This window comes from Coturnix japonica, chromosome Z (genome assembly GCF_001577835.2).
Source record: "Coturnix japonica isolate 7356 chromosome Z, Coturnix japonica 2.1, whole genome shotgun sequence".
Taxonomy (NCBI): Eukaryota; Metazoa; Chordata; class Aves; order Galliformes; family Phasianidae; genus Coturnix; species Coturnix japonica.
In genome coordinates, this window is record NC_029547.1 from 14998105 (window position 1) to 15018392 (window position 20288).

General features: G+C 42.0%; 2 protein-coding genes across 2 annotated transcripts; both read left to right on the plus strand.

Moving 5' to 3' along the window:
• The first annotated feature begins 4985 nt into the window (after positions 1–4985).
• Positions 4986–8083, plus strand: CZH5orf51 (chromosome Z C5orf51 homolog). The gene is made up of 6 exons (XM_015848679.2): positions 4986–5166; positions 5580–5686; positions 6053–6199; positions 6595–6726; positions 6958–7072; positions 7650–8083. Exons 1-6 carry the CDS (start codon positions 5073–5075, stop codon positions 7937–7939), a joined length of 885 nt encoding a protein of 294 aa, XP_015704165.1. The 5' UTR covers positions 4986–5072; the 3' UTR covers positions 7940–8083.
• Positions 8084–8163: 80 nt separating this feature from the next.
• Positions 8164–18861, plus strand: FBXO4 (F-box protein 4). The gene is made up of 7 exons (XM_015848680.2): positions 8164–8487; positions 8727–8962; positions 11888–12108; positions 13119–13194; positions 13685–13863; positions 14869–15044; positions 16930–18861. Exons 1-7 carry the CDS (start codon positions 8284–8286, stop codon positions 17017–17019), a joined length of 1182 nt encoding a protein of 393 aa, XP_015704166.1. The 5' UTR covers positions 8164–8283; the 3' UTR covers positions 17020–18861.
• The last annotated feature ends 1427 nt before the right edge of the window (positions 18862–20288 follow it).

A 20288-nucleotide genomic window follows, 5' to 3' on the forward strand; every position in this document is an offset into this window, starting at 1 on the left:
TAGACATCCTCTCTTAAAACTAGCAGGCCTCAGTTAGGAACTACATCTGCAGCAAATTTACTACAGAGATATTTAGGTAACCACAGTAATCTCATAGACTGCATAGAAATGAATTACTACAGGAACGGCAAGAAGTGTCTCAGATTCCCATTAAAATGCCAACTAATTCACTTGACTCTCAGTTATTATACTGCCACACAGATTAATACAAAATCCTACTTAGTAGAATTAATTTGCTTTGATCCAGTAATCAGATCTGAGTAATCTGTAACATTTGGAGACTGAGGTGGTGTTTACTATAAGCAAGTTCTTCCAGACAAAAACTTGCAGGAACCCATAAATTAAATGTGCCAAGCAGAAGAACACAAAGCTGTTCACAGTACACACATGTTTGACCATTAACCATAAAACAGAAAGATCCAGGCTTCCTTGCCTGTTGCCAGTAAACTGTTTCACTGCACTACAGATTATTGTAAATGTTACATTTGCTATTTAAAAAGCTACTTAAACTCCCTCTTCAGCAGCAAGAAGCCCTCGCTATGTCAGGCTCTAATATACCCTGTTTCCAGGAAGATGATTTTAGAAAAGCAGTTCCAACTTCAAAGTTCAGCACATGCCACTTCCTAATAACCAGTAATCACTGCTAAATCATCTTACATTCTCTGAACCTATGTAAATGCCCGTCAAGTATCACATTGTCTCCCATGCGGGCAACCATGTTACAATAATGAAGATGGCTCTAATTTCGTCTAACCACTATCTGAAATACGAACATGCTAGAAGCAAATGAAACAGAGAACAGTCATACAAGTTTAGAGAAACAAAAGCATAGCCACCTGGAGTGGTTATAAGTAGTTAGTGTTCACATGCGTCCCCAGAACTAATATATTTCATATCTGTTGAACAAAGTACCCAGTTGCACCTTTGGCATCATAAATATCAAATATGCTGACTTAAGTGTATTTTAGAATGAATACATAGCCTTACTAAGCTGTCTGATTTAATTTAATGCTTCCTTAGTCAATGACATGACACTGTGACACTGACACCGAACTCAAGAAATCATATTCACAGAACTTAATTCCACAAGTATGAAGGAAAGCTTTGAAGACTATTTTCTTAGCACTGTTTGGTTTGAATTCAGTTTTGCACACCTTCTGCAGTAATTCTAGTGAGGAAGAGTGTGTCTCTGTTATTCAGAGAGGCGTCTGAAAAGTGATACCATGATACTGACCATCTTTCTTACAGATATTATTAGATACAGCAAAGTCATGAAGCTCACATACTATAAATATGCACAGCAGTTTCTGTGCATAATGCAAAATATTTCTGCTTATTTTAAAGAGTATAACTATTTTCTTCAAACACAGGGATGAAAGGCATGCAAAGGGTCAGATATTCTATGCATATAATACATTTCCATAAAATCAGTTTCTCTCAACTGAGCATAAAAGCAAAATTTATACACCTTCAGATAACAGAGCTGGAATTCTGACATCTAAGGCTGACTGCAACAATACAACCTTTACCAAGGTAGGTTTATCTAGGTGAGCTAAAAAACAGATTGAGAAACTGACACATCCATTCACCTCTTTACTCACTAAAGATCTTCAGATGGTGCAAAACGATCCAAGACTGAACTCAGGTAATTTTGAGCAAACCTTTATCATTTAAATGCATTATCAGTTATTAGATGTACGACTTACCAGAATATTGTCCTTTGTAAGGCAGATAAACCAGCCTAATACCCACAGCACACACAAATTCAGATTAAATCCTGAACTCACACTAACAAACAGTGAAATTGTATCTGCCTTGAATTTAGGTCATTATGGTTTTGCACATTTTAGAAGTGTGTAATCTTTTTAATTGAAATTAAACTAATTAATTAATTAAAGCCCAAAGGTGGGTCATTTCTTGTTTATTTCCACATGAAACTTTGCCATTCTTACCCAGCACTTTACAAACATATACCAGTCTTTAGTGATTCATCAGAAATCAAATACAGTTTATAAGTCTATTAGGATCTCATAACCTATCCAGTCTTTACTAAATCAACTCATATTTTTCTCAGTTATTATTATTATTATTATATTTAAATCAGAGACATCTAATAAATTACCTACAAAAATCTGACATATTATTCGTAATAAAACTGGGTACTCATTTCAATGGATCTGAAACACATTAATTCTGGACAAGCACATGAATGCTAACTAGCTGTGGAAATCACAGTAGTTTACTGTCATTCTAAGATACTTGCCAACTGCTGCACTATAAACTTTTCCAGATACTACAGAACTTAAAGCATGCTGCTCTGAACAGAAATCAGTATATTTATTTTAATATCCACAATGTACTTGCTGTTCATTTTAAAGACAGATTTTGACCGTGTACTTTTAAACTGTTAGGGACTGCTGGATAAGGGATAATATCTAGTATCTTTTGATGAAGAGTCAGTTTTTTTTTACCAAAACAGACCATTAGTAATTCAGTTGTACCTACATCACAAGCTACTACTGAAGCATACAATAAAATATGCACAGCATGAAAAACTTTGTTTTTGAGAGCGCTGGTAATTATAAAAGTGTAAAATCTATTGCTGTGCAAAGTTATTTTACCTGGACATTTCAGGAAAACAGAGCCTACTAAGTGTTCTGGAACTACAGATTTCTGAGACAAAAGTGATACATAGCCCTCACTTATGTATGAGGGCTGCTCTGAAAGTAATGCCTCTAATTTCATTATGCAGGTGAGTGCCGGTATACTATTTGAACCTCTCTACAAACATTCCACTACATTTTGTTGCTGTGCAATGGATGTCAGGAGAAGGGCCATCTGACAGAACATCATCTGACATACAGAAATGCAGATGAAGCAAAGGTGTGTCACTGAATTCCTCCGTGTGGAAAAATGACATACACCAATGGCTGCTGAATGTTTAAGGAGACCAAACAGTAAATGTAGAATGGTGAGGCACTGGATGGTGGTTTTCAGTACTGGCAACAGCAACAGAGGGTCACATGCAGGCACCCGTTCATTGCTGGTGAAAATGCATAACTAGTGGTGGTGAATGTTTTGAAAAATACTGTTGTGCAGTGAAATATTTGCTCTACAAAATACTGTCATTGTGCTCTACTGTGCAACTATCTGTTGTAGTTTCTGTGGAAATAAATAGGAGCCATTATTTTTGGAGTGACCTACTATGGACACTGTGCAAAAACACAGGCTATTAGAATATTTAAATACATACTCCACCCATGCACATCCACACTGTGTATGCATACATGCGCATATAAACACATATACTTATTTTTATATAAGCCACATGTGACAAGAGAACAGTTGTGGCAATGCCATACTCTTGGCTCCCAAGGATGGAACAGTAACAGCCACAACTGTTTACATACTGTGCAGCTTCTCCTGTTGTGCTTCCATCAATGTAAGAGCACAGTCTATTTTTAAATAGCCAACTTCTTATTAGAAACAGTAGCTTCAAAATTAGGAAGAATAAGGCAACAAATTATCACAAATACTACATGAGGAATACTGTAGCTCTAGCAGGTTCAACACACAGCTTGGGGGTCTCCAGCCAAAGGGAATGAATCTTGGAGAAGGCATTTTTTTCTTCTCTCAAATTGTTGCAGTTTCTATTTTGCCAGATTGCGGTTAACAGAAACACATCCCTTTCAGTGAAACCACAGGTAAGAAATGTTAAAAAACACATTCCTCAGCATATTTAAAGAAACAGTGGATAACAGTTTCTGGACAAAAGCATATACCTTTAATTTTGGAACAGATATACCTAAAATAAGCTCCAGTGCATGAATACAGGCAGAGGAACAATGCCACTTCCTTCATCAATTAAGTCAACACTCAACCATCTTAGAATTGTTTGTTTGCTTCTTTGAAAGAGATGTCTCGAAAGATTAATGACATCTCCTTCTCTATTAAAGGCTTACTTGCCAATTTGTAAAGAAAGTCAATAAGAGAGCAACATAAATCATAGCTGGATGTTGAAATGAGAATTATATCAGGACTAAGAACCTGAAGGTAACTTACCAGCACACAGCCATTTCTCAGTCCCAAAACTGACAGTGTGGAAACCACTGCATTTCATCTAAAACATGAAGCCCAAATCCTCTAACACAGTTATTTACCTTAGTACTTTTGGTGTTAAGGCAGATGTTCTTTAGATGAAAATATGTGTTTTGGTGTAGACTGTGCAGTGGTAAAAAACAGTATAGACAAAGACAGTATGATATTTCTCCTTGAAGTTATTATTATTATTATTATTTGCCTTTTGGTTTTACTTTTGCATTGTGTTTGATCTGTTGGACTGCACTTCAGTGTGCCACATAACACAGGCAACAGCAAAAGCATCCATGTCTGTGCAGACAGCTGCCCTCTACTTGGTCACAGACACCACAGCGGTGATGTGCAGCCGTTTTGGGGGCACATCAGCGAGAGATAAGAACTATCAGCAGGAGCAGCGTGTAGCTTGGGAAGAGACTGCCAGGCAGAGGAGGAGAACGTCCTCACTCATTCTTGAAATGCACGGACTAACCTAATCCAGAGCAGCGTGCCCAGTCACAACGCGTGACACAAGCAGACACTGACATGAAGTTATTTTCCAGACAAGTGAGGAGAGCTGGAGAAACAACATACGGAAAAACTCCATTGCTGCTCTTACTCAAAATAACCAGTTACCAAGCGTTAGTGATGAGAAATAGCATTACTTTTTCTTCCTAGCACGCCATCTGCCCACCTCCAGAGGCTGTGAGGTGAACTTTGTTAACCTGGACAGCAAAACGGAGCCGGAGTATCGCCGCAGACACAGGGCGGCTCCGCTCCCCCTCACATGGCCAACCCCACAGGCCGCCATCCCGCACGTCACTGCCGCTAATGGCGCTCAGTAGCAGGAAGGTTCGTAGCGCCGCCCTGCGGCTCCGCTCCCCGCAGCCCCGAGAGGAGGCGCGGCCCGACCGAGCTACTGCGCGTGCCTGCGGCGCTGATGGCGGCGTCCCGTGGGCTCGGTGTCTGGCTGTGCCGGGAGCCGTGACGTGCGGGGGATGGCGGAGCCGGGGAGCGCCGTGTCCGCGCTGGGGCCGCGGCTGGAGGCGCTGGGCCGGCGGTTGGCGGCGCCGAGGGGAGCGGGCGGCGATGGTGAGGGGCGGCTGCAGGGAGTGCGAAGGGAGGCCCTTTCCCTCGGCGCCGGAGAGACGCTGAGGGCACCGCTCGTTCCCCCGTAATAAAAGAGTCAGGGCCTGCGGCGAGACAGCGGAGCTTTGAGGCTGCTCCGTGGAGCGGGTGGTGAGGCTGAAGGCCGCCCCTGCCTGGTACCGAGGCGGCCGCTGTGCCCGTGCGGTGTGTGGTGCTGCCTGCGGGGTATAGGGCCGTACCCAGCAGGGCCTCCAGGCGGTGATGCAGGGCTGGCAGCGCCGTGCCTGTGTACGGGCTGTGCTGTTATCTGCTGCTGCAGGCAGCGCGAGGGCTCACCCACACGAGTGGAAAGGGGCAGAGTGCCCCAGGGGCTGTCGTGCTTCCCGGCACTAAGGGAGCACTGTGTTCTTCTGCAGGTGCCTTCTTGGCAAGGGGTTCTGCTGCTCTGGAGAAACTAAAGGACCTCTGTAAAGAAGGGAAAGAGAAAGCACATCATTCCACGCTTCTACAGCTTTACACACAGGTACTATGTACAAAGCATGTAGAGCCCCGCTTTAAAAAGGCCGACTTTTAGTGTATGGGAGAGGGCGGGGTGCAGTGGAAACTGATCTGTGTCACAGAGCACGTGTGGTAGCACAGAATGCACATAAAATACAGCTCTGCTTTTAGTTGCATTAGGAGATAAGAGTTGATATACTGTTACTATAGGACGTGAAGGGTTATGTCAACTGTAAACAATCATACTTTCAACTTGTTACTTTTTAAAATTAAGAATTACTTTAAAATTGTAATCCTTTATAAACTGTAATGAGAGCGCATGTTACTGGCACCGCCATCTGATTATTTTGCTGGTGGTACTTTTACATTGTATATCTTCTTGTTTCCATAGGCTGTTTTAGACATTACCTACTTCGAGGAAAGCCAGCTTGTGGATGAAGATTTTGCAGGGGAATCTTCCTTGCAAAAAGTCAAAGAACTTATTTGTATGCTTTCAGACCCAGAAGACTTAGTGAGGGAATGCAGCATAAATGAAGAAGTGAGTACTAACATTATTCATTTGGAGAATTAAATACTTATTACTTAAAAATAAAAACATCTGATTTGAGGTAGCAGCACTTGTATTTGTGTTGGGCAAAATCTAAGATCATGGGAGGGGTAATAAACATTTTACCTGTATTTAAATAATGATTCCTGTAAATAACTTTTCAGTAACTTCTTGTGTGCCCAGAATTTTCCTTACTAACATTTCCTGATTCCAGGGGCTTCTGACAACATAAATGCAAAGCACTGGACATATGTCTCTGAGCACTGTTGTTAAGCACAGCCTTTAAAGTTGGAAGTTTAATATGTATGCGTGTGTGAGTGTGTATATGATAGCTCAGACGGTTTGGGTTTTTTTTGCTTATCACAGTTTGCTGGATTTTATTTCAGCCCATCAACATCCTCAGTACAGATTCAGTAGAATGTCTTTACTGGAGAAAAGGAGCCCTGCTTTACATGTATTGTCATACAGCAAAAGAAAGGAGCGAATGGCTGAGAGGAAACATTGCTGCATTTAGAAAGGTAAATGAGATTTTGTGTAGTGCTCTGAGGGTATGAGTGCCTGTAAGTACAGTTGAAAGTGTGACAAAATATCTTTTTTTTTTCTTTTTTTTTTTTTTCTTTCCTTTTTTTCTTTTTTTTCCCCCTTATAAATAAGAGTGGGGAAAATCATACCTGGAAGTATTTCTGGCTATCATTAAATTAACGAGAATTTATCTATTTTTTTTTCCTATTATTTTAAACTGTCTTCAGTGTCTCAATGATGGAGTTCATTACCTGATGAAGATGCTTAGCTTTAGATGCCCTCTTCATTTAGATGGAGATGTCTCACTTCAAGATAAAGACACAGCTGGACTACTCAGTGAAGGTAACCAAAAGAAAAAGTACCACATACACCAGTCACTTATGAAATCTTTACCGTGGTTTTTTTTAACTTCATTTGCATTAAAAAACTAATTTTTTAGGATAAAAGTAGCAAAAACTAAAAACCAAACAGATGTGAGAGAGAAGTAGGCAGCAGTGCTGCTGCTGCTTAAAGCGTGTTCTGGTAATGCTCAAATAGCTGTCCAGTTGTTGGACTTGTTGAAAGGCACATAGGTACTCTCATATGAATATGCATCACCATACCTGCATTTAAAGAAATACTGAAATTCTCCAGGATAAATAGGCAAACACAATTAGCAGAATACTTATATGCCCATTTTAAATACTTAAGTATTATGGAAGGGCAAAGTGGGTGAAGTAAGGAGCAAGACCTTGATCCGCATTCTCTTTCTGGGGAGCTTCAGTCGTCTGGCTAGAAATGTGTGCTTTGGTCTACCTCTCGAGTAGGCTCACGTTGCCTCTGTCAACACTGTTTGCTGTGTTCCTAAGAGAGAACTAACAAACCATGTTTTTGTTCACAAGCGATGAATAAAATACCCGATCTCAATTGTGTTTTGCAGGCATATTTAGTGACACCCACTTACTGGCCATGATGTACAGTGGAGAAATGTGCTACTGGGGACTGAAATACTGTGGAGAGGAAAAGCAGGAGAGCCTCAAGGTGATGGACTCAACGTCTGTCAGTGACCTGAGCTGCAGATCACAGGGTGCACTGGTGGATTTCCGAGAGCTTGGCAAAACCATGTTAACGAAGTATGTTACTGTGTGTGAGGGACCTCTAAGAGACCATGGATGGAACACAACCAGTGCAAAACAAATGTTATGTTACCTCAAGGAAACCCACAGCTAGGTTTGTTCCTGTTGCTGTCGGAAGCTGCTCGCTGTGTGATGAGCGCTCTTAGGATGACTGTCAGCACCAGGCTGAGCCCTGCTCGGAGCCTGCCTGCTCTTCAAACGTGTATGCTCAGTTGCATTAAAGCATGAGTTCAAAGAACGCGCGGAGCGGCGGTCCGAAGTGCTGTGCGGCAGCGCTCCCGGAACGCGTGACGGTTCAAGAAACGCACCGACCCGCGGGTGACGCTCCACGCGGGCGCCGCTGACGGCGCAAACTCCACGCTGGCCGCGGCGGCGTGTCCTCCTCCCCGCCCCGGGCAGGGCGGGCGGAGCCGGGAGTCGCCTCCGGCCGCTGTGCGGATGGCAGCGGAGCGCGGCGGGATGGCGGCCGGCGGGGCGGCGGGGCGCGGCGGGCTGGAGGCGGCGGTGCGCGGCCGCCTGCGCGGGCTGCGGGAGCGCTGGGCGTTTGGCAGCCGGGAGCGAGGAGCGGCGGCCGCCGAACCGGGCCCCGCAGGCGGCGGGGAGGAGGAGGCGGAGGAAGTGAGCGCCCTGCAGGCGCTGCCGGTGAGTGACGCGCTCCTTCCCCTCCGGCACTGCGCGGGACTGCGTAACGGCGCGGTGTGCGGTCACTAACCCGAACTGCTCGCTGCAGTCATGAAGGACTCCGCGGTCCCTGGGCCATCCGCACGGGGGCTGCGGGGATAACCCGCCGCGGTACGCCGCACCCGTGTCCTACCCTCCCTCTGCGCCCCTCGGGTCTGTTGGGTCCCGGAGCGCTAACCCCCTGCTGTGGTTGTTTTCAGATCGATGTGCAGCTCTACATCATGTCCTTCCTCACGCCCCAAGACCTGTGCCGCCTGGGATGCACGAGTTGCTACTGGAGGGTGGCTGTGCAGGACCCCCTGCTGTGGAGGAGTTTCTTCCTGCGGGATCTCCCGGTTTGGACGTCTGTTGACTGGAAATCTCTCCCAGCTGCAGAAATTCTTAATAAAGCCTTTTCACAAGTCGGCGATGAAGTCCTGCATGATTATATGGCAGAGTAAGTATTTCTCTGTACTCTGATACAATTTACAGGCCCTGTACAGCAGCCTACAGTCAGGTTTTGTATTTACAGTAGAAAGATTGCATGGTATGATGATGCTGAATAAATGTTGATGTTTTTTAAACCCATTGCCTGTTTTGGAAATCTGATTTCCTGTTGTGTGACAGTTTGGTCACTTTGGAATTCAGCAGGAATGTAAGATGCTTTGGGAATGCAGTTTTTTGTAAACTCTGTACCTGCTATGCCACAGGAAAACATACCAGAGCAGCTGCACATCCTGGTGGTGTTGATGTTCTTCAATACAATGAAAATTAATTTCTTGTTTTAATAGAAGTACTAAAAAATATTTCAAATACAGCAAATGAAATGATCAGTCCATATCTCTGAGTTAAAGAGAGATGGATTTCTCCAAGCCCACGATTAGGTTGGATGTTAGGGGGAAGTTCTTCACTAGGAGAGTGGTTAGGCCCTGGAACAGGCTGCCCAGGGAGGTTGTGGATGCCCCGTCCTTGGAGGTGTTCAAGACCAGGTTGGACGGGGCCCTGGGCAACCTGATCTAGTAAATGTGTATGTTTGGTGGCCCTGCCAGGCAGGGGGGTTGGAACTACATGATCCTTGAGGTCCCTTCCAACCCGGGTCATTCTGTGATTCTGTGATTGGACTATTCTGTGGATAAGTAATTGTTTGGAAGGTCACAGCCAGGGTGTTCTGGTCATTGACTGTGAAGGCTGGTGACAAGTGCTATCCTGCATGAGTACATCTTGAGACCAGTGTTCTTCAACATCTTTATCAGTGACATAGACAGCAGGACTGAGTGCACCCTCAGCAAGTCTGCTGATGACACCAAGCTAAGCAGTGCAGTTGATACAACAGAAGGATGCCATCCAAAGGGACCTGAACAAGCTTGAAAAGTGGGCACATGAGAACCTAATGAGGTTCTGCAAGGCCAAGTGCAAGGTGCAGCACTTAGGCCAGAATAATCCCAGATATATGCAGTACTGCATCCAGGCCTGGGACCCCAGCAGAAGAAAGATGTGGAGCTGTCAGAGCAGATCCAGAGTGCTGGGATGGGAGACCTGGAGCATCTCTCCTGTGGGGGAGGGGGAAAAAAAAGCTGAGGGAGCTGGGCTTGTTCAGCCTGGAGAAGAGAAGGCTCTGAGGAGACCTTGTTGAAGGGAGCTTACAAGAGCGGAGGATTCCATTAGAGGGTGGTGAGGCACTGGTTGCGCAGAGAAGCTGCAGATGCCCCATCCCTAGAGCCCCGGTTAGGTGGGGCTCTATGTAACTTGATCCAGTGGATGGTGATCCTTCCTATGGCAATAGGGTTGGAAGTGGTCGGTCCTTGAGGTCTCATCCAATTCAAGGCATTCTAGATTCTTACACTTTTTGTATTTTATTCTCAAGATTTGGGGGGGCGGGGGAAGCAAATATTGAGAGTGCACAGAATAACAAGTGGTACTGTTTGGGTTCAGATGTTTACTGGCCTAAACTTTAGTTTAGATGATTACTGGTCAGAAGATAAAGTTAGTGATTATAAGTAGTTTAGTTTAAAATCACAGGAACCTCTATAGTAAGTTTGGATGACTGAACAAAAAATCCACGACAAACAGATTATCCAGTTGTGTTTTTTTTAAACTTCGGTGCATTTTTTATGTCACAGTAAAAGTTTTTCATTTACAGTTTTCTTTTCCCAAGATAACTTCATGAAACTCTTGCCTCATGAAGAAGTGCACTAAGATTCTGCAGTCTTTGTGCCGTATGTCCTCACTTTTCAGCTGGGAATGAACGTGAACCTATCTCTGATTTTGGACATTGGATTTAAATGTCCTTAGGTCTGAATACTTAAGAACGTCATATGTTTGAAATCACCTGTCACTGCTTGCTGTTGTGTCATAGAATGGCTTGGGCTGGAAGGGACCTTTAAGACCATCTAGCTCCAACTCCCTACAGTGGGCAGGGTTGCCACCCACTAGATCAGGCTGCCCAGACCCCCATGCAACCTCTTATCTTAACAGTGCTGTGTGTGCAGTGTTGGAGCTTCTAATTTTACTTGGCAGTTTGGTTTGTTTTGGTTTGTTGAAGTAAACAATAAGACTTATATTAAGGGTTCATAAAGTCAGTGTTTGGCATTTGGATGAATTGATGCTTTTTTTCTGGGGGGGGGGGAGTCATCCTGCCCCTGTACTTGGCATTGGTGAGGCCTCACCTTGAGTACTGTGTTCAGTTTTGGGCACCTCAGTACAAAAAAAGACATGGAGGTACTGGAGCAGGTCCAGAGAAGGGCAATGAGGCTTGTGAATGGCTTGGAGAATCAGCCCTGTGAGGAAAGGCTGAGGAAGCTGGGGCTGTTTAGTCTGGGGAAAAGGAGGCTGAGGAGAGACCTTATTGCTGTCTTCCAGAATCTGAAAGGTGCTTACAGTGAGAGCGGGGCAAGTCTCTTCTCACTGGTGACAAGTGACAGGATGAGGGGAAATGGCCTCGAGTTGCACCAGGGTAAATTTAGGCTGGACATTAGGAAACACTTCTTTACAGAAAGGATAGTTAAGCACTGGAATAGGCTGCCCAGGGAGGTGGTTGAGTCACCATCCCTGGATGTGTTTAAGAGCCGTTTGCATGTGGTGCTCAGGGATATGATTTAGCAGAGGGTTGTTAGAGTTAGGGTACTATGGTTAAGCTGCGGTTGGACAAGATGATCTTTGAGGACTTTTTCAACCTGAGTAATTCTATGATACTATGATTTTGCCTGCTTTATGGAGATGTCTGAAATCATCAGTTGGAAACATTCGCCTATGTATTTTCACCCCTTGCTTGAATTACAGCAGTAATAAAGCACAAGAGGCATAGGACATAAATAAATGTTTACTGATTGATACCACTCTTGTATTCTGTGTTTAATTTCTAGTTCCATCTATTTTAACACAGGTATAAAAAAAGCTGTCCCCAGGCCAGAAGAAGTTTGAAATCAAGCCGCTCTCGGTATGGTGCTGTGACTTCCTTTTTGCAGTCGCTGGTCACTCAATCAGAACCTCGCTTCGCTATGTTTGGGCCGGGTTTGGAAGAGCTGGATGTCTCTTTAGTGCGAAAGATGATGACATGCCCGGAAATCCTGCTAGTAGCTGGCTTACCTCAAAGACGAATTCACGGTAATGATGGGATGGTGCTGGATATTGATTGTGTATTGTTTTAATTTTAATTTTATACCTGATATAACAGAAGGCATTAGGGGAGAAATGGAGAAAGAAAGATTTTTATTTTTTAATGCTCCCATTGAGAATCAAAAGCCTACTGGTAAGAAAAAAACAAACAAAAAAAACCAACTCTGCATTTATTTATTCAAAAAGATAAATACAGAAAACATCGGGATAAAATTGTTGCTGAAGTGAATTTAATGATTTAATTAAAAAAAATCAAAGGGATCAAGTTTTATTATTTTTATTTCTACTTTGATCCTAAATTCTATGTCAAAATTGCTGTGGCAATAGAAATTTTCCTTTAGATTGTAGTTAAGCGGTTAAAAATCACACTTGTGTTTTTTATTCAGGAATTCAAGACAGATCATTTATCTGATTCAGTCCTCTGATGTCAAACTGTGAACTTCAGAGTTGTAGGACCATGCTAAGAAATTTTGTCAGAGTTTAAGAACTTTGTTTTTAACATCTGTAATGTCACTTATATCCAAACCTCACAAAAACTTTCCTTTATTTAAACACAATGCAGTTGGAATTACTACATTATCATTACAAGAGGTGTGAAAATATGGGGGGAAAATAAAAACAACTTTTTTTCTCTTCTTTTCTACTCAATTTATTGTAAATTGTCCAGAAACTTTTCTGTGCTCGTTTAGGGTGACTGACACAATCTAATGCCTCTCTGACTTAGCTTTCTAGGTTCTACCCTAAATATGAAATGTATGGAAATACCTCTTTGTTTTCTTTCAATGCTGGTTATTTTAGTTAAATTAATTGTCTGTGTGGCCAGTTTAGGGCAGGTGTAAAATTTCAGCATTAAATGATGTACACTCTGCCCCTAACAGTAGCATGTTAGGATCTATCCATTGTACTGCACCACTAGATTTTTCAGCCTGTAACTTAATCATATTCAATGATGAAGTGTTTGTAATATGCTTTTCCTCCCCTTCCCTCCCTCCCAGTAGGAATTGGATCAGGAGTCACTTTTCAGATTAATAGTAATCAAAAATTCAACATTGTGACGTTGTACTCAACAACCAGGTAAGACTTCTCCACAAAAAACAAAACAAAAGTTCCACAGTTTTTTGTACTTCCCTTGTTTGTTTGTTTGGTTTTTTTAATGTGTTTTTTATGTCTTCATTCACATGAATGGATACTCCTTATAAAGTAGAACTTCAATACATATCTTCACACTTTCTCTTCCCTTCTTCAACCTCTAAATTTTCAAATGGAAGTAATAAACTTTATTTTCCTAATTTATATATTTCTCCTCCATATTTGTCATGTATAGCAGGTCCTCCGGTCCCTCTTGATACTTTAAAAGACGATGAACATATACTTGTTTGTGTTTTCAGGTATATTTTCATATGTATCATCTGTAAACACACAGTAGAAAAAATGGGTGGGCAATGAAATTTCTTGGTGGCTTAGACTATTTTCCTGCCCCTTTACTGTGCTGCCTCAGTTTTGTTTTTGCATTTTCTACTTAATTAACCTTATTATTATTATGAAATATTTTAATATCTTGCAGCGTGGAAAGGAAGAGAGCAAGAGAAGAGCAAGCTGCTGTTGTGAATAAGATGTTCTACCAAGAGAACAGCATTGTAGGGAATCAGCAAGCTGTGCAGTACAATGTAATATCTCAAGTTAAGAAGGTGTGCGAAGTAGTTGATGGATTCATTTATGTTGCTAATGCAGAAGCTCATAAAAGTAAGGAAATTCTCTCTCTCTTTTTTTTTTTATTAAATTCATATTTTGTGAATGGTATTTTGTGGATGGCTGGAATGTCATCAATATTTGTGACAAGAACAAAATACACAAAAATCCATGTTTGGATTGCTTCAAAATCTACTTCTTTAGTGCTGTTTATTCAGGACTTAACAGCAATCACCTATCCTAAATACTCTCCATGTGAGGGGCTATGTCCTCTTGATTTGGTTATGATTAACACTGGTAAGGCAATTATTTAAGTTAGATCTTGTATATGATTTGAATTTAAATATATAAATAAACCAAAATATGTATAAACCAAACAATACAGAAAACAAAAACAAAACAAACTAACTAACAAAAAAACCAAACCAAAACAAAAAAAAAAACAAACCAACAAAACAAACAAGGAAGGTGGAAAACCTGGAATTATCATAGTGGTGGAACTGCATTATAAGAAGCAATTAGCCCAGGTCAGGACAGTCATCCAGTAAGAGCAGTCCAAAGAAGTATCATGTTAACTGTCTTTACATACATCAGCTTTAAATGTTTGAAAAGGGTTAAATCAGAAAATAAGAGGTATACTGAGGCTGCAGGCTGTATGGCGTGTCAGTATTTCTCAATGGCTTGTTGTCTTGGAGTCTGTGGGGTACTTGGAAAACACTGTGATATTAAGGACTCAAACTGCATGTGGGATTTATAGAGCTCTTTAAATAACAGCTATGTATGACATAAAGACAGATGATGTAGCCTTGAGAGTAGCAGAGCTAGATAGCTTTTCTGTCTTTCTTCCAGTTCTGTGTTTCCTCAGCTCTGAGACTTTATATATCTGAAAATTAATATGTATTTGAAAATTTTATTTTATATACCTGAAAATTATATTTTATATACTTGAAAAAATATTTAAACAAAATTAAAAACAATTTAAATTTAATATGTATGAATGTTCTCCGTGAGTTTTACATATGTTTAATACTTATGTACTTATTAAAAATTGTTTCCTAGAGCACAATCGCGAGGAAGAACTGGCTCATATTTTGGCTATGATTGATCCAGCCTTTGGACCTCCTAACAGACCTCTTCTAGTTCTGTCTTGTGTCTCTCACTTTGATGTGGAAAGGATTCCTTGTGTTTATATGGCACACCAGCTGCAACTAAATCTGCTACCTCGACCCTGGATGGTACTTGCTCTTAAATCTTCACCCTTTGTTTCTAGATGGCTTAAATGTAATGTAAGATTGTTATAGTTCCTGAACTGTACCTATGTAAGAAAGTGCACAGCTCTCTAATGGAAGAATTTAGTGTATCTGGTCCTGTAAGATACACATTAACCAAAATGGCCATAAAGGTGTTATGTGGTTTGGCCAGGTGTCCACACAAGAAGCTTCAGCTTGCCGAAAGGCAAAGATGTGTGAAGGGCTGGTCTTGAAGGGTGTAAGGAAGATTCAGTTAATTTAAATCTACATTTCCTGAGTTACAACCCAAAGCCTTAACTGGTGTTTTTTTCTGTCATTTTTTCATGAGACTCTTGGTTATCACTTGTTTGGCATGGTGTATTGAGAGAATAGAATAGTTTAGTCTACTTAGTTTGGTTAGTTTAGTTGAAAGGAATCTTTAGAGACCATCTAGTCCAACTGTCTGATTTCTTCAGGGCTAACCACAAGTTAAAGCACACGAGTCAGGGCATTATCCAAATGCCTTTTAAACACTGACAGGTTCAGGTTATCAGCACATCTACCAGAGGCCTTTTTCTGAGCTTGACCACCCTCATGGTGAATAAACATTTCCTAATGCCCAGTCAGCCTCACCTGGCACAGATTTGTGCCCTTCCCATCCTGTCATTCCAGAAGCAGAGCCCTGCACCTCCCTCTACACTTCTCCTCCTCTGGAAATTATAGACTGCAATGAGGTTGCCTCTTGGCCTTCTTTTCTCCAGTCTGGACAACCCAGGTGTCTTCAGTAATTTCTCACAGGACATACCCTCCAGCCCTGTCATACTGAAGTAACCATAACATCCTTTCTTTATTGTGGAGTTCAGAACTCCACACAATATTCAAGGAGAGGCCACACCAACACTGAAGCAGGAGACCCACTTCTGGCTGGCTATGCTGTGTTCATTTTCCCTTACAGTGTGATTGCCCATTTGGCTGTCCAGGCACACTGCTGGCTTATGCTGAGCTGCTGTCACCAGCACACCCTGATCCCTTCCTGCTGAGCTGCTCTCCAGCCGTTCCCATCTGTGATTGTGTCTGGCATTGCTTTCCCCCGAGTGCAGTGCCCCGCATTTCTTTTGTTGAACTTCACACTGTTGATTAATTTCTGGAGGCTGGAGGTACCCGTATCTCTTTCCAAGGCCTCCAGAGAGTCAAAGCACATCCCAATATTGCAGCAAACTTACTAAGAATGCATTCCACTTCTGCATCTAAATCACTGATATAAATGTTGAACAGAACCTGTCCTTGTGTCCTTAACAAATCAGTTTACTTTTTTTTTTACCCATTCTTTCATGCTTGCCAGGTGCGTTATTTATCATTATGGCTCAGATATGTATAATTTGTTTTTTATAATGTTGTGTAGCCAAAGGATCAGGGAAAGAAATCCCAGTTTATTTCCCTTGTTTTCTTTGTAAAAAATCTTCAGAAGCTTTTTCTTTTCAGTGTAACATTTATAGTAGGCACTTTATAATACATTACAAAATGTGAGAAACAATAACATGCCTTGAATTATAAAGGCACTACTATTTTTTAGAGGAACTTTCAAGTAGCTTCTCATCTGTAAATAAAATGCTGTCTAGTAGTGATTGGAGTAACTGAAATGAAATTCACCAGAATATCAAGAATGCGGGGCTTTTCTAATGGATCTCATAATTAATTCTGTAAAAAAATGTTTTTATTTTGCTCCTTGCTTTCAGGAAACTTTTTCTATGGGGTCTGGAAGTGAGCAGTAAAAATGTGAATTTGATAGATTTCTAACTCTAAAGACAATCATGGAATGCAGCTAAAATATTGTTACATTGCCTGTTATCTGTAATATATAAGGTTTTTATAATTATTATTATTTTTACAGGTGCAAGACATCGTAGCTGCAACTTTAAGTGGATTACTAAGTGGAATTGAATGGCTCTTGGAGGAAGCAGATTGTAAAAATGCACAATAATTGAACTTGTTTGGCTTTACTGTATAGAGACTTCTGTCTTCTAGCATTCACGTGAAATGGGAATCTCATCCTGACTCAGAAATATCAGAAAGGAGATTTAAATATAAAACTAGCATATATTTCAGTGCACATAAATAATTAACATTATTAATTAGAAGAACAAGTAAGGTTTTCTGGGTTCCCTCAGCTGATGCAGAATTTACTTTATAAACGGATCCAGGTGGTGGTTTGGTTTTTTTTTTTTCTGTATTAATTTCTTCTTTTAATTTGGGGCTTTCAGAGTGCAGTCTTTCCTAAGTATCACAGAATCACAGAATCACAAGGTTGGAAAGGACCTACAAGATCAACAAGTCCAACCATCCTCCCATCACCATTGCTACCACAAGCTACTAAACCACATCTTGTAGCTCCTCATCCAGAAGCCTCTTGAACACTGCCAGGGACAGCGACTCCACCACCTCCCTGTGCAGACATTCTAGTGCCTGACCACTCTGAAAGAAAATATTTTCCTTATGTCTAAAAGTATATCTGATAATCTAATCTTTTCTGTAAATATACCAAAAACTAGGTTAATTTATCAGCGTGGCTGTATTGCACACATCACACATTTTGAGTTATAAATTCAGTGAGAGCTCAGCAGTGACAGTTGTCTGACCAAAGATAATACACTACATTGTATCTTGCTGTTGGCTCATTTTTTGTAGGTTAACAGATAAACAGCCTATTTTTCAGAAGAATATATTTCACTCCTACTTTTTTCCTTCCCCTAGAAACAATGCTGGGATAAGAGACAGTGCTTAGGGGAGAATTATCACCCCAGAATTTGTGGAAATGGACAGGCAAAATCCCCAGTGTCAATCACTTGTTTCTTGTTTGTCATCTTATTTGTCAGTCTACCACCAAACAATTTATCTGCAGCAGAAAGCTGAAGATGCTTATTTTAAACTGACATACATGTTGCCATGAATGAATATTAAATAATTAATATTTCAGGACATTTATTAAGTGCATTGTGCTCAAATAATTGTTGCCATTTGCAGGTGTGAAATATCTGACTTGAAATTTTCTACACGCTTGCAAGTATTTTTCTAAAAAGGGAAACAGCACTTCAGATATGGAACGGTGTTTTTTGTACTGTTGTATTTTGAGACAGTTCTGCTCCTGCTCTTCTACCTTTTAAACAATTCTTAATTGTTGGGTGAATGTTGCAGAAACTTCCCTTGTGGTTTTGTGTGTATGTTTGGGGGTGGAAGGGCTATTTTGTTTGTAGTTTATTTTCTTTACCTTTCTCCATAAAAATGTGGTTGTCTTGAAAAACCTTTTCATAGTGCCTAGATAGATAAATGGCTACACAGTGTACATACAGCTGTAAGTCCCTGTATCTGGCATGTGTTCATGCTTAACACAGCTATTTCAGGAACATTCCAATTGAGAATTCTCTCTCTCTTAATGAAGTAGGATAGAGATGGGAACTGTTGTCTTATTTTCTTTCATATTTATTATGTATTAGCTCAGTTTTCTAGACTTTTTCCCTAACTTCATATCAGGACATGTTAGGAGGGAAAATCCATGTGAAGCCATACTGTGCTAATTCTGCAACTAACTCTGCTTTAATAGAGTATGTGCACTTTGTCCTCCGAAATAGGATGCAAAACATGGATAACTGGAGAAAAATTTCCACACATTGGGTTCATGTGAACTTCCTGCTAGTCACAGTAATTCTGTAGTGATCTGTCTACTGGAATGCAACAGCCTGATTCTGTGTTAGATACTATGAATGTTTGTTTCTGCCAGATCTTCCTTCTACTTTCTAAAGAATAAATTATTATTTTTGTAATAGTATTTCCATTATTTATTTTTATATTACGCTCCCCCCCATACCTGCAGACACACACATGTCTGTGGCCATGCTGCTGTAATGGATAACAAGCTGTCATTGTAATGTTAATCATTAATGAAAACAACATTATTGAATGTTTAATTAGAAGATACTTAATCATTATCATTTTAAAAGGTCAAGATAGTGTAGGAAACACGATTTTTCTTAACCTAAAGACTTGGGTTAAATTAAATTAGTGTAACTTAAAGAATTAAGCATTTTTAGAGGTGCTGCCTGGGAGACAGTGGAGACTGGAAGTTTGAGCAGCTGCATCAGTGGAATTTCAGAGCTGGTGGGACAGCCTGAATGGCTGTAGTGGAACAAAACTACCCTGCAACTGTGCCAACAGGGCAGTGTCCTGCTCTGCTCTACCCTGTGGGGCCTAACCTCCAGCAGTGGGGGTGGGTTTGGGTGCCACAGATCAGAAGGGGCACAACACCCTTTGTGCGTGTCCAAAGAAGGGCTACAAAGATGGGGGAAGGTCTGGAAGGCCAGAGGTGTGAGGAGCAGATGAAGATCCTGAGTGTGTTGGGCACAGAGCAGAGGAGCTGAGGGGAGCCCTCATGGTGGCTGCAACTCCTCACAGGAAGTGGAGGGCAGCACGGAGCTCTGCTCTGTGTGACAGCGACAGGGCCCGACGGAACGGCACGGAGCTGTGCCAGGGGAGGGCTCCAGCTCCCTCAGATGCTTTTCATAAGACTTATGCTCTGAACCCCTCACCAGCTTTGTTGTCCCACGCTCCAGAGCTTCAGTGCCTTTCTTGTACTGAGAGGCCCAAACTGAACACAGCACTTGAACTGCAGCCTCACCAGAGCTGAGTACAGAGGGATGATCACTTTCCTGCTCCTGCTGGCAGCGCCGTTTCTGATACAAGCCAGAACACCATTGGTCTTCTTGGCCACCTGGGCACATTGCTGAGCACTGACCAGCCCCCCCAGCTCCTTTTCCTCCACACAGCCATTCTGCCCCAAGCCTGCAGTGTTGCCTGGGGTTGTTGTGGCCAAAGCACCGGACCCGGCACTTGGTCTTGCTGAACTTGATCCCACTGGTCTCAGCCCAGCTATCCAGCCTGTCCAGATCTCTCTGTAGGGCCCTCCTACCCCAGGCAGATTGACACTTCCTCCCATCTCGGTGTCATAGGCAAACTCAGTGAGAATGCACTCAGTCCCCTCATCCAGGTCACCAATAAAGATCTGAAACAGGACAGGCCCCAGTTCAGAGCCCTGGGGAACACCACTTGTGACCGGTCACTGGCTGGATTTAACTCCATTCACCACCACCTGCTGGACCTTCTTGGCGATGCAGCCAGTTCCTTACCCAGCCAAGGGTGTACCTGTCCAAGGCATGGGCTGCCAGCTTCTGCAGGAGAATACTGTGGGAGACAGTGTCA

Bases quoted from the DNA above. Each gene is read 5' to 3' on its own strand.
- FBXO4 (XM_015848680.2), top strand. From the start codon at position 8,284: ATGGCAGCGGAGCGCGGCGGGATGGCGGCCGGCGGGGCGGCGGGGCGC. The intron at 13,195-13,684 runs GTAAGACTTCTC...AATATCTTGCAG, and splicing joins ACGTTGTACTCAACAACCAG to CGTGGAAAGGAAGAGAGCAA. The intron at 13,864-14,868 runs GTAAGGAAATTC...ATTGTTTCCTAG, and splicing joins TAATGCAGAAGCTCATAAAA to AGCACAATCGCGAGGAAGAA.
- CZH5orf51 (XM_015848679.2), top strand. From the start codon at position 5,073: ATGGCGGAGCCGGGGAGCGCCGTGTCCGCGCTGGGGCCGCGGCTGGAG. The intron at 5,167-5,579 runs GTGAGGGGCGGC...GTTCTTCTGCAG, and splicing joins GAGGGGAGCGGGCGGCGATG to GTGCCTTCTTGGCAAGGGGT. The intron at 5,687-6,052 runs GTACTATGTACA...TTGTTTCCATAG, and splicing joins TTCTACAGCTTTACACACAG to GCTGTTTTAGACATTACCTA.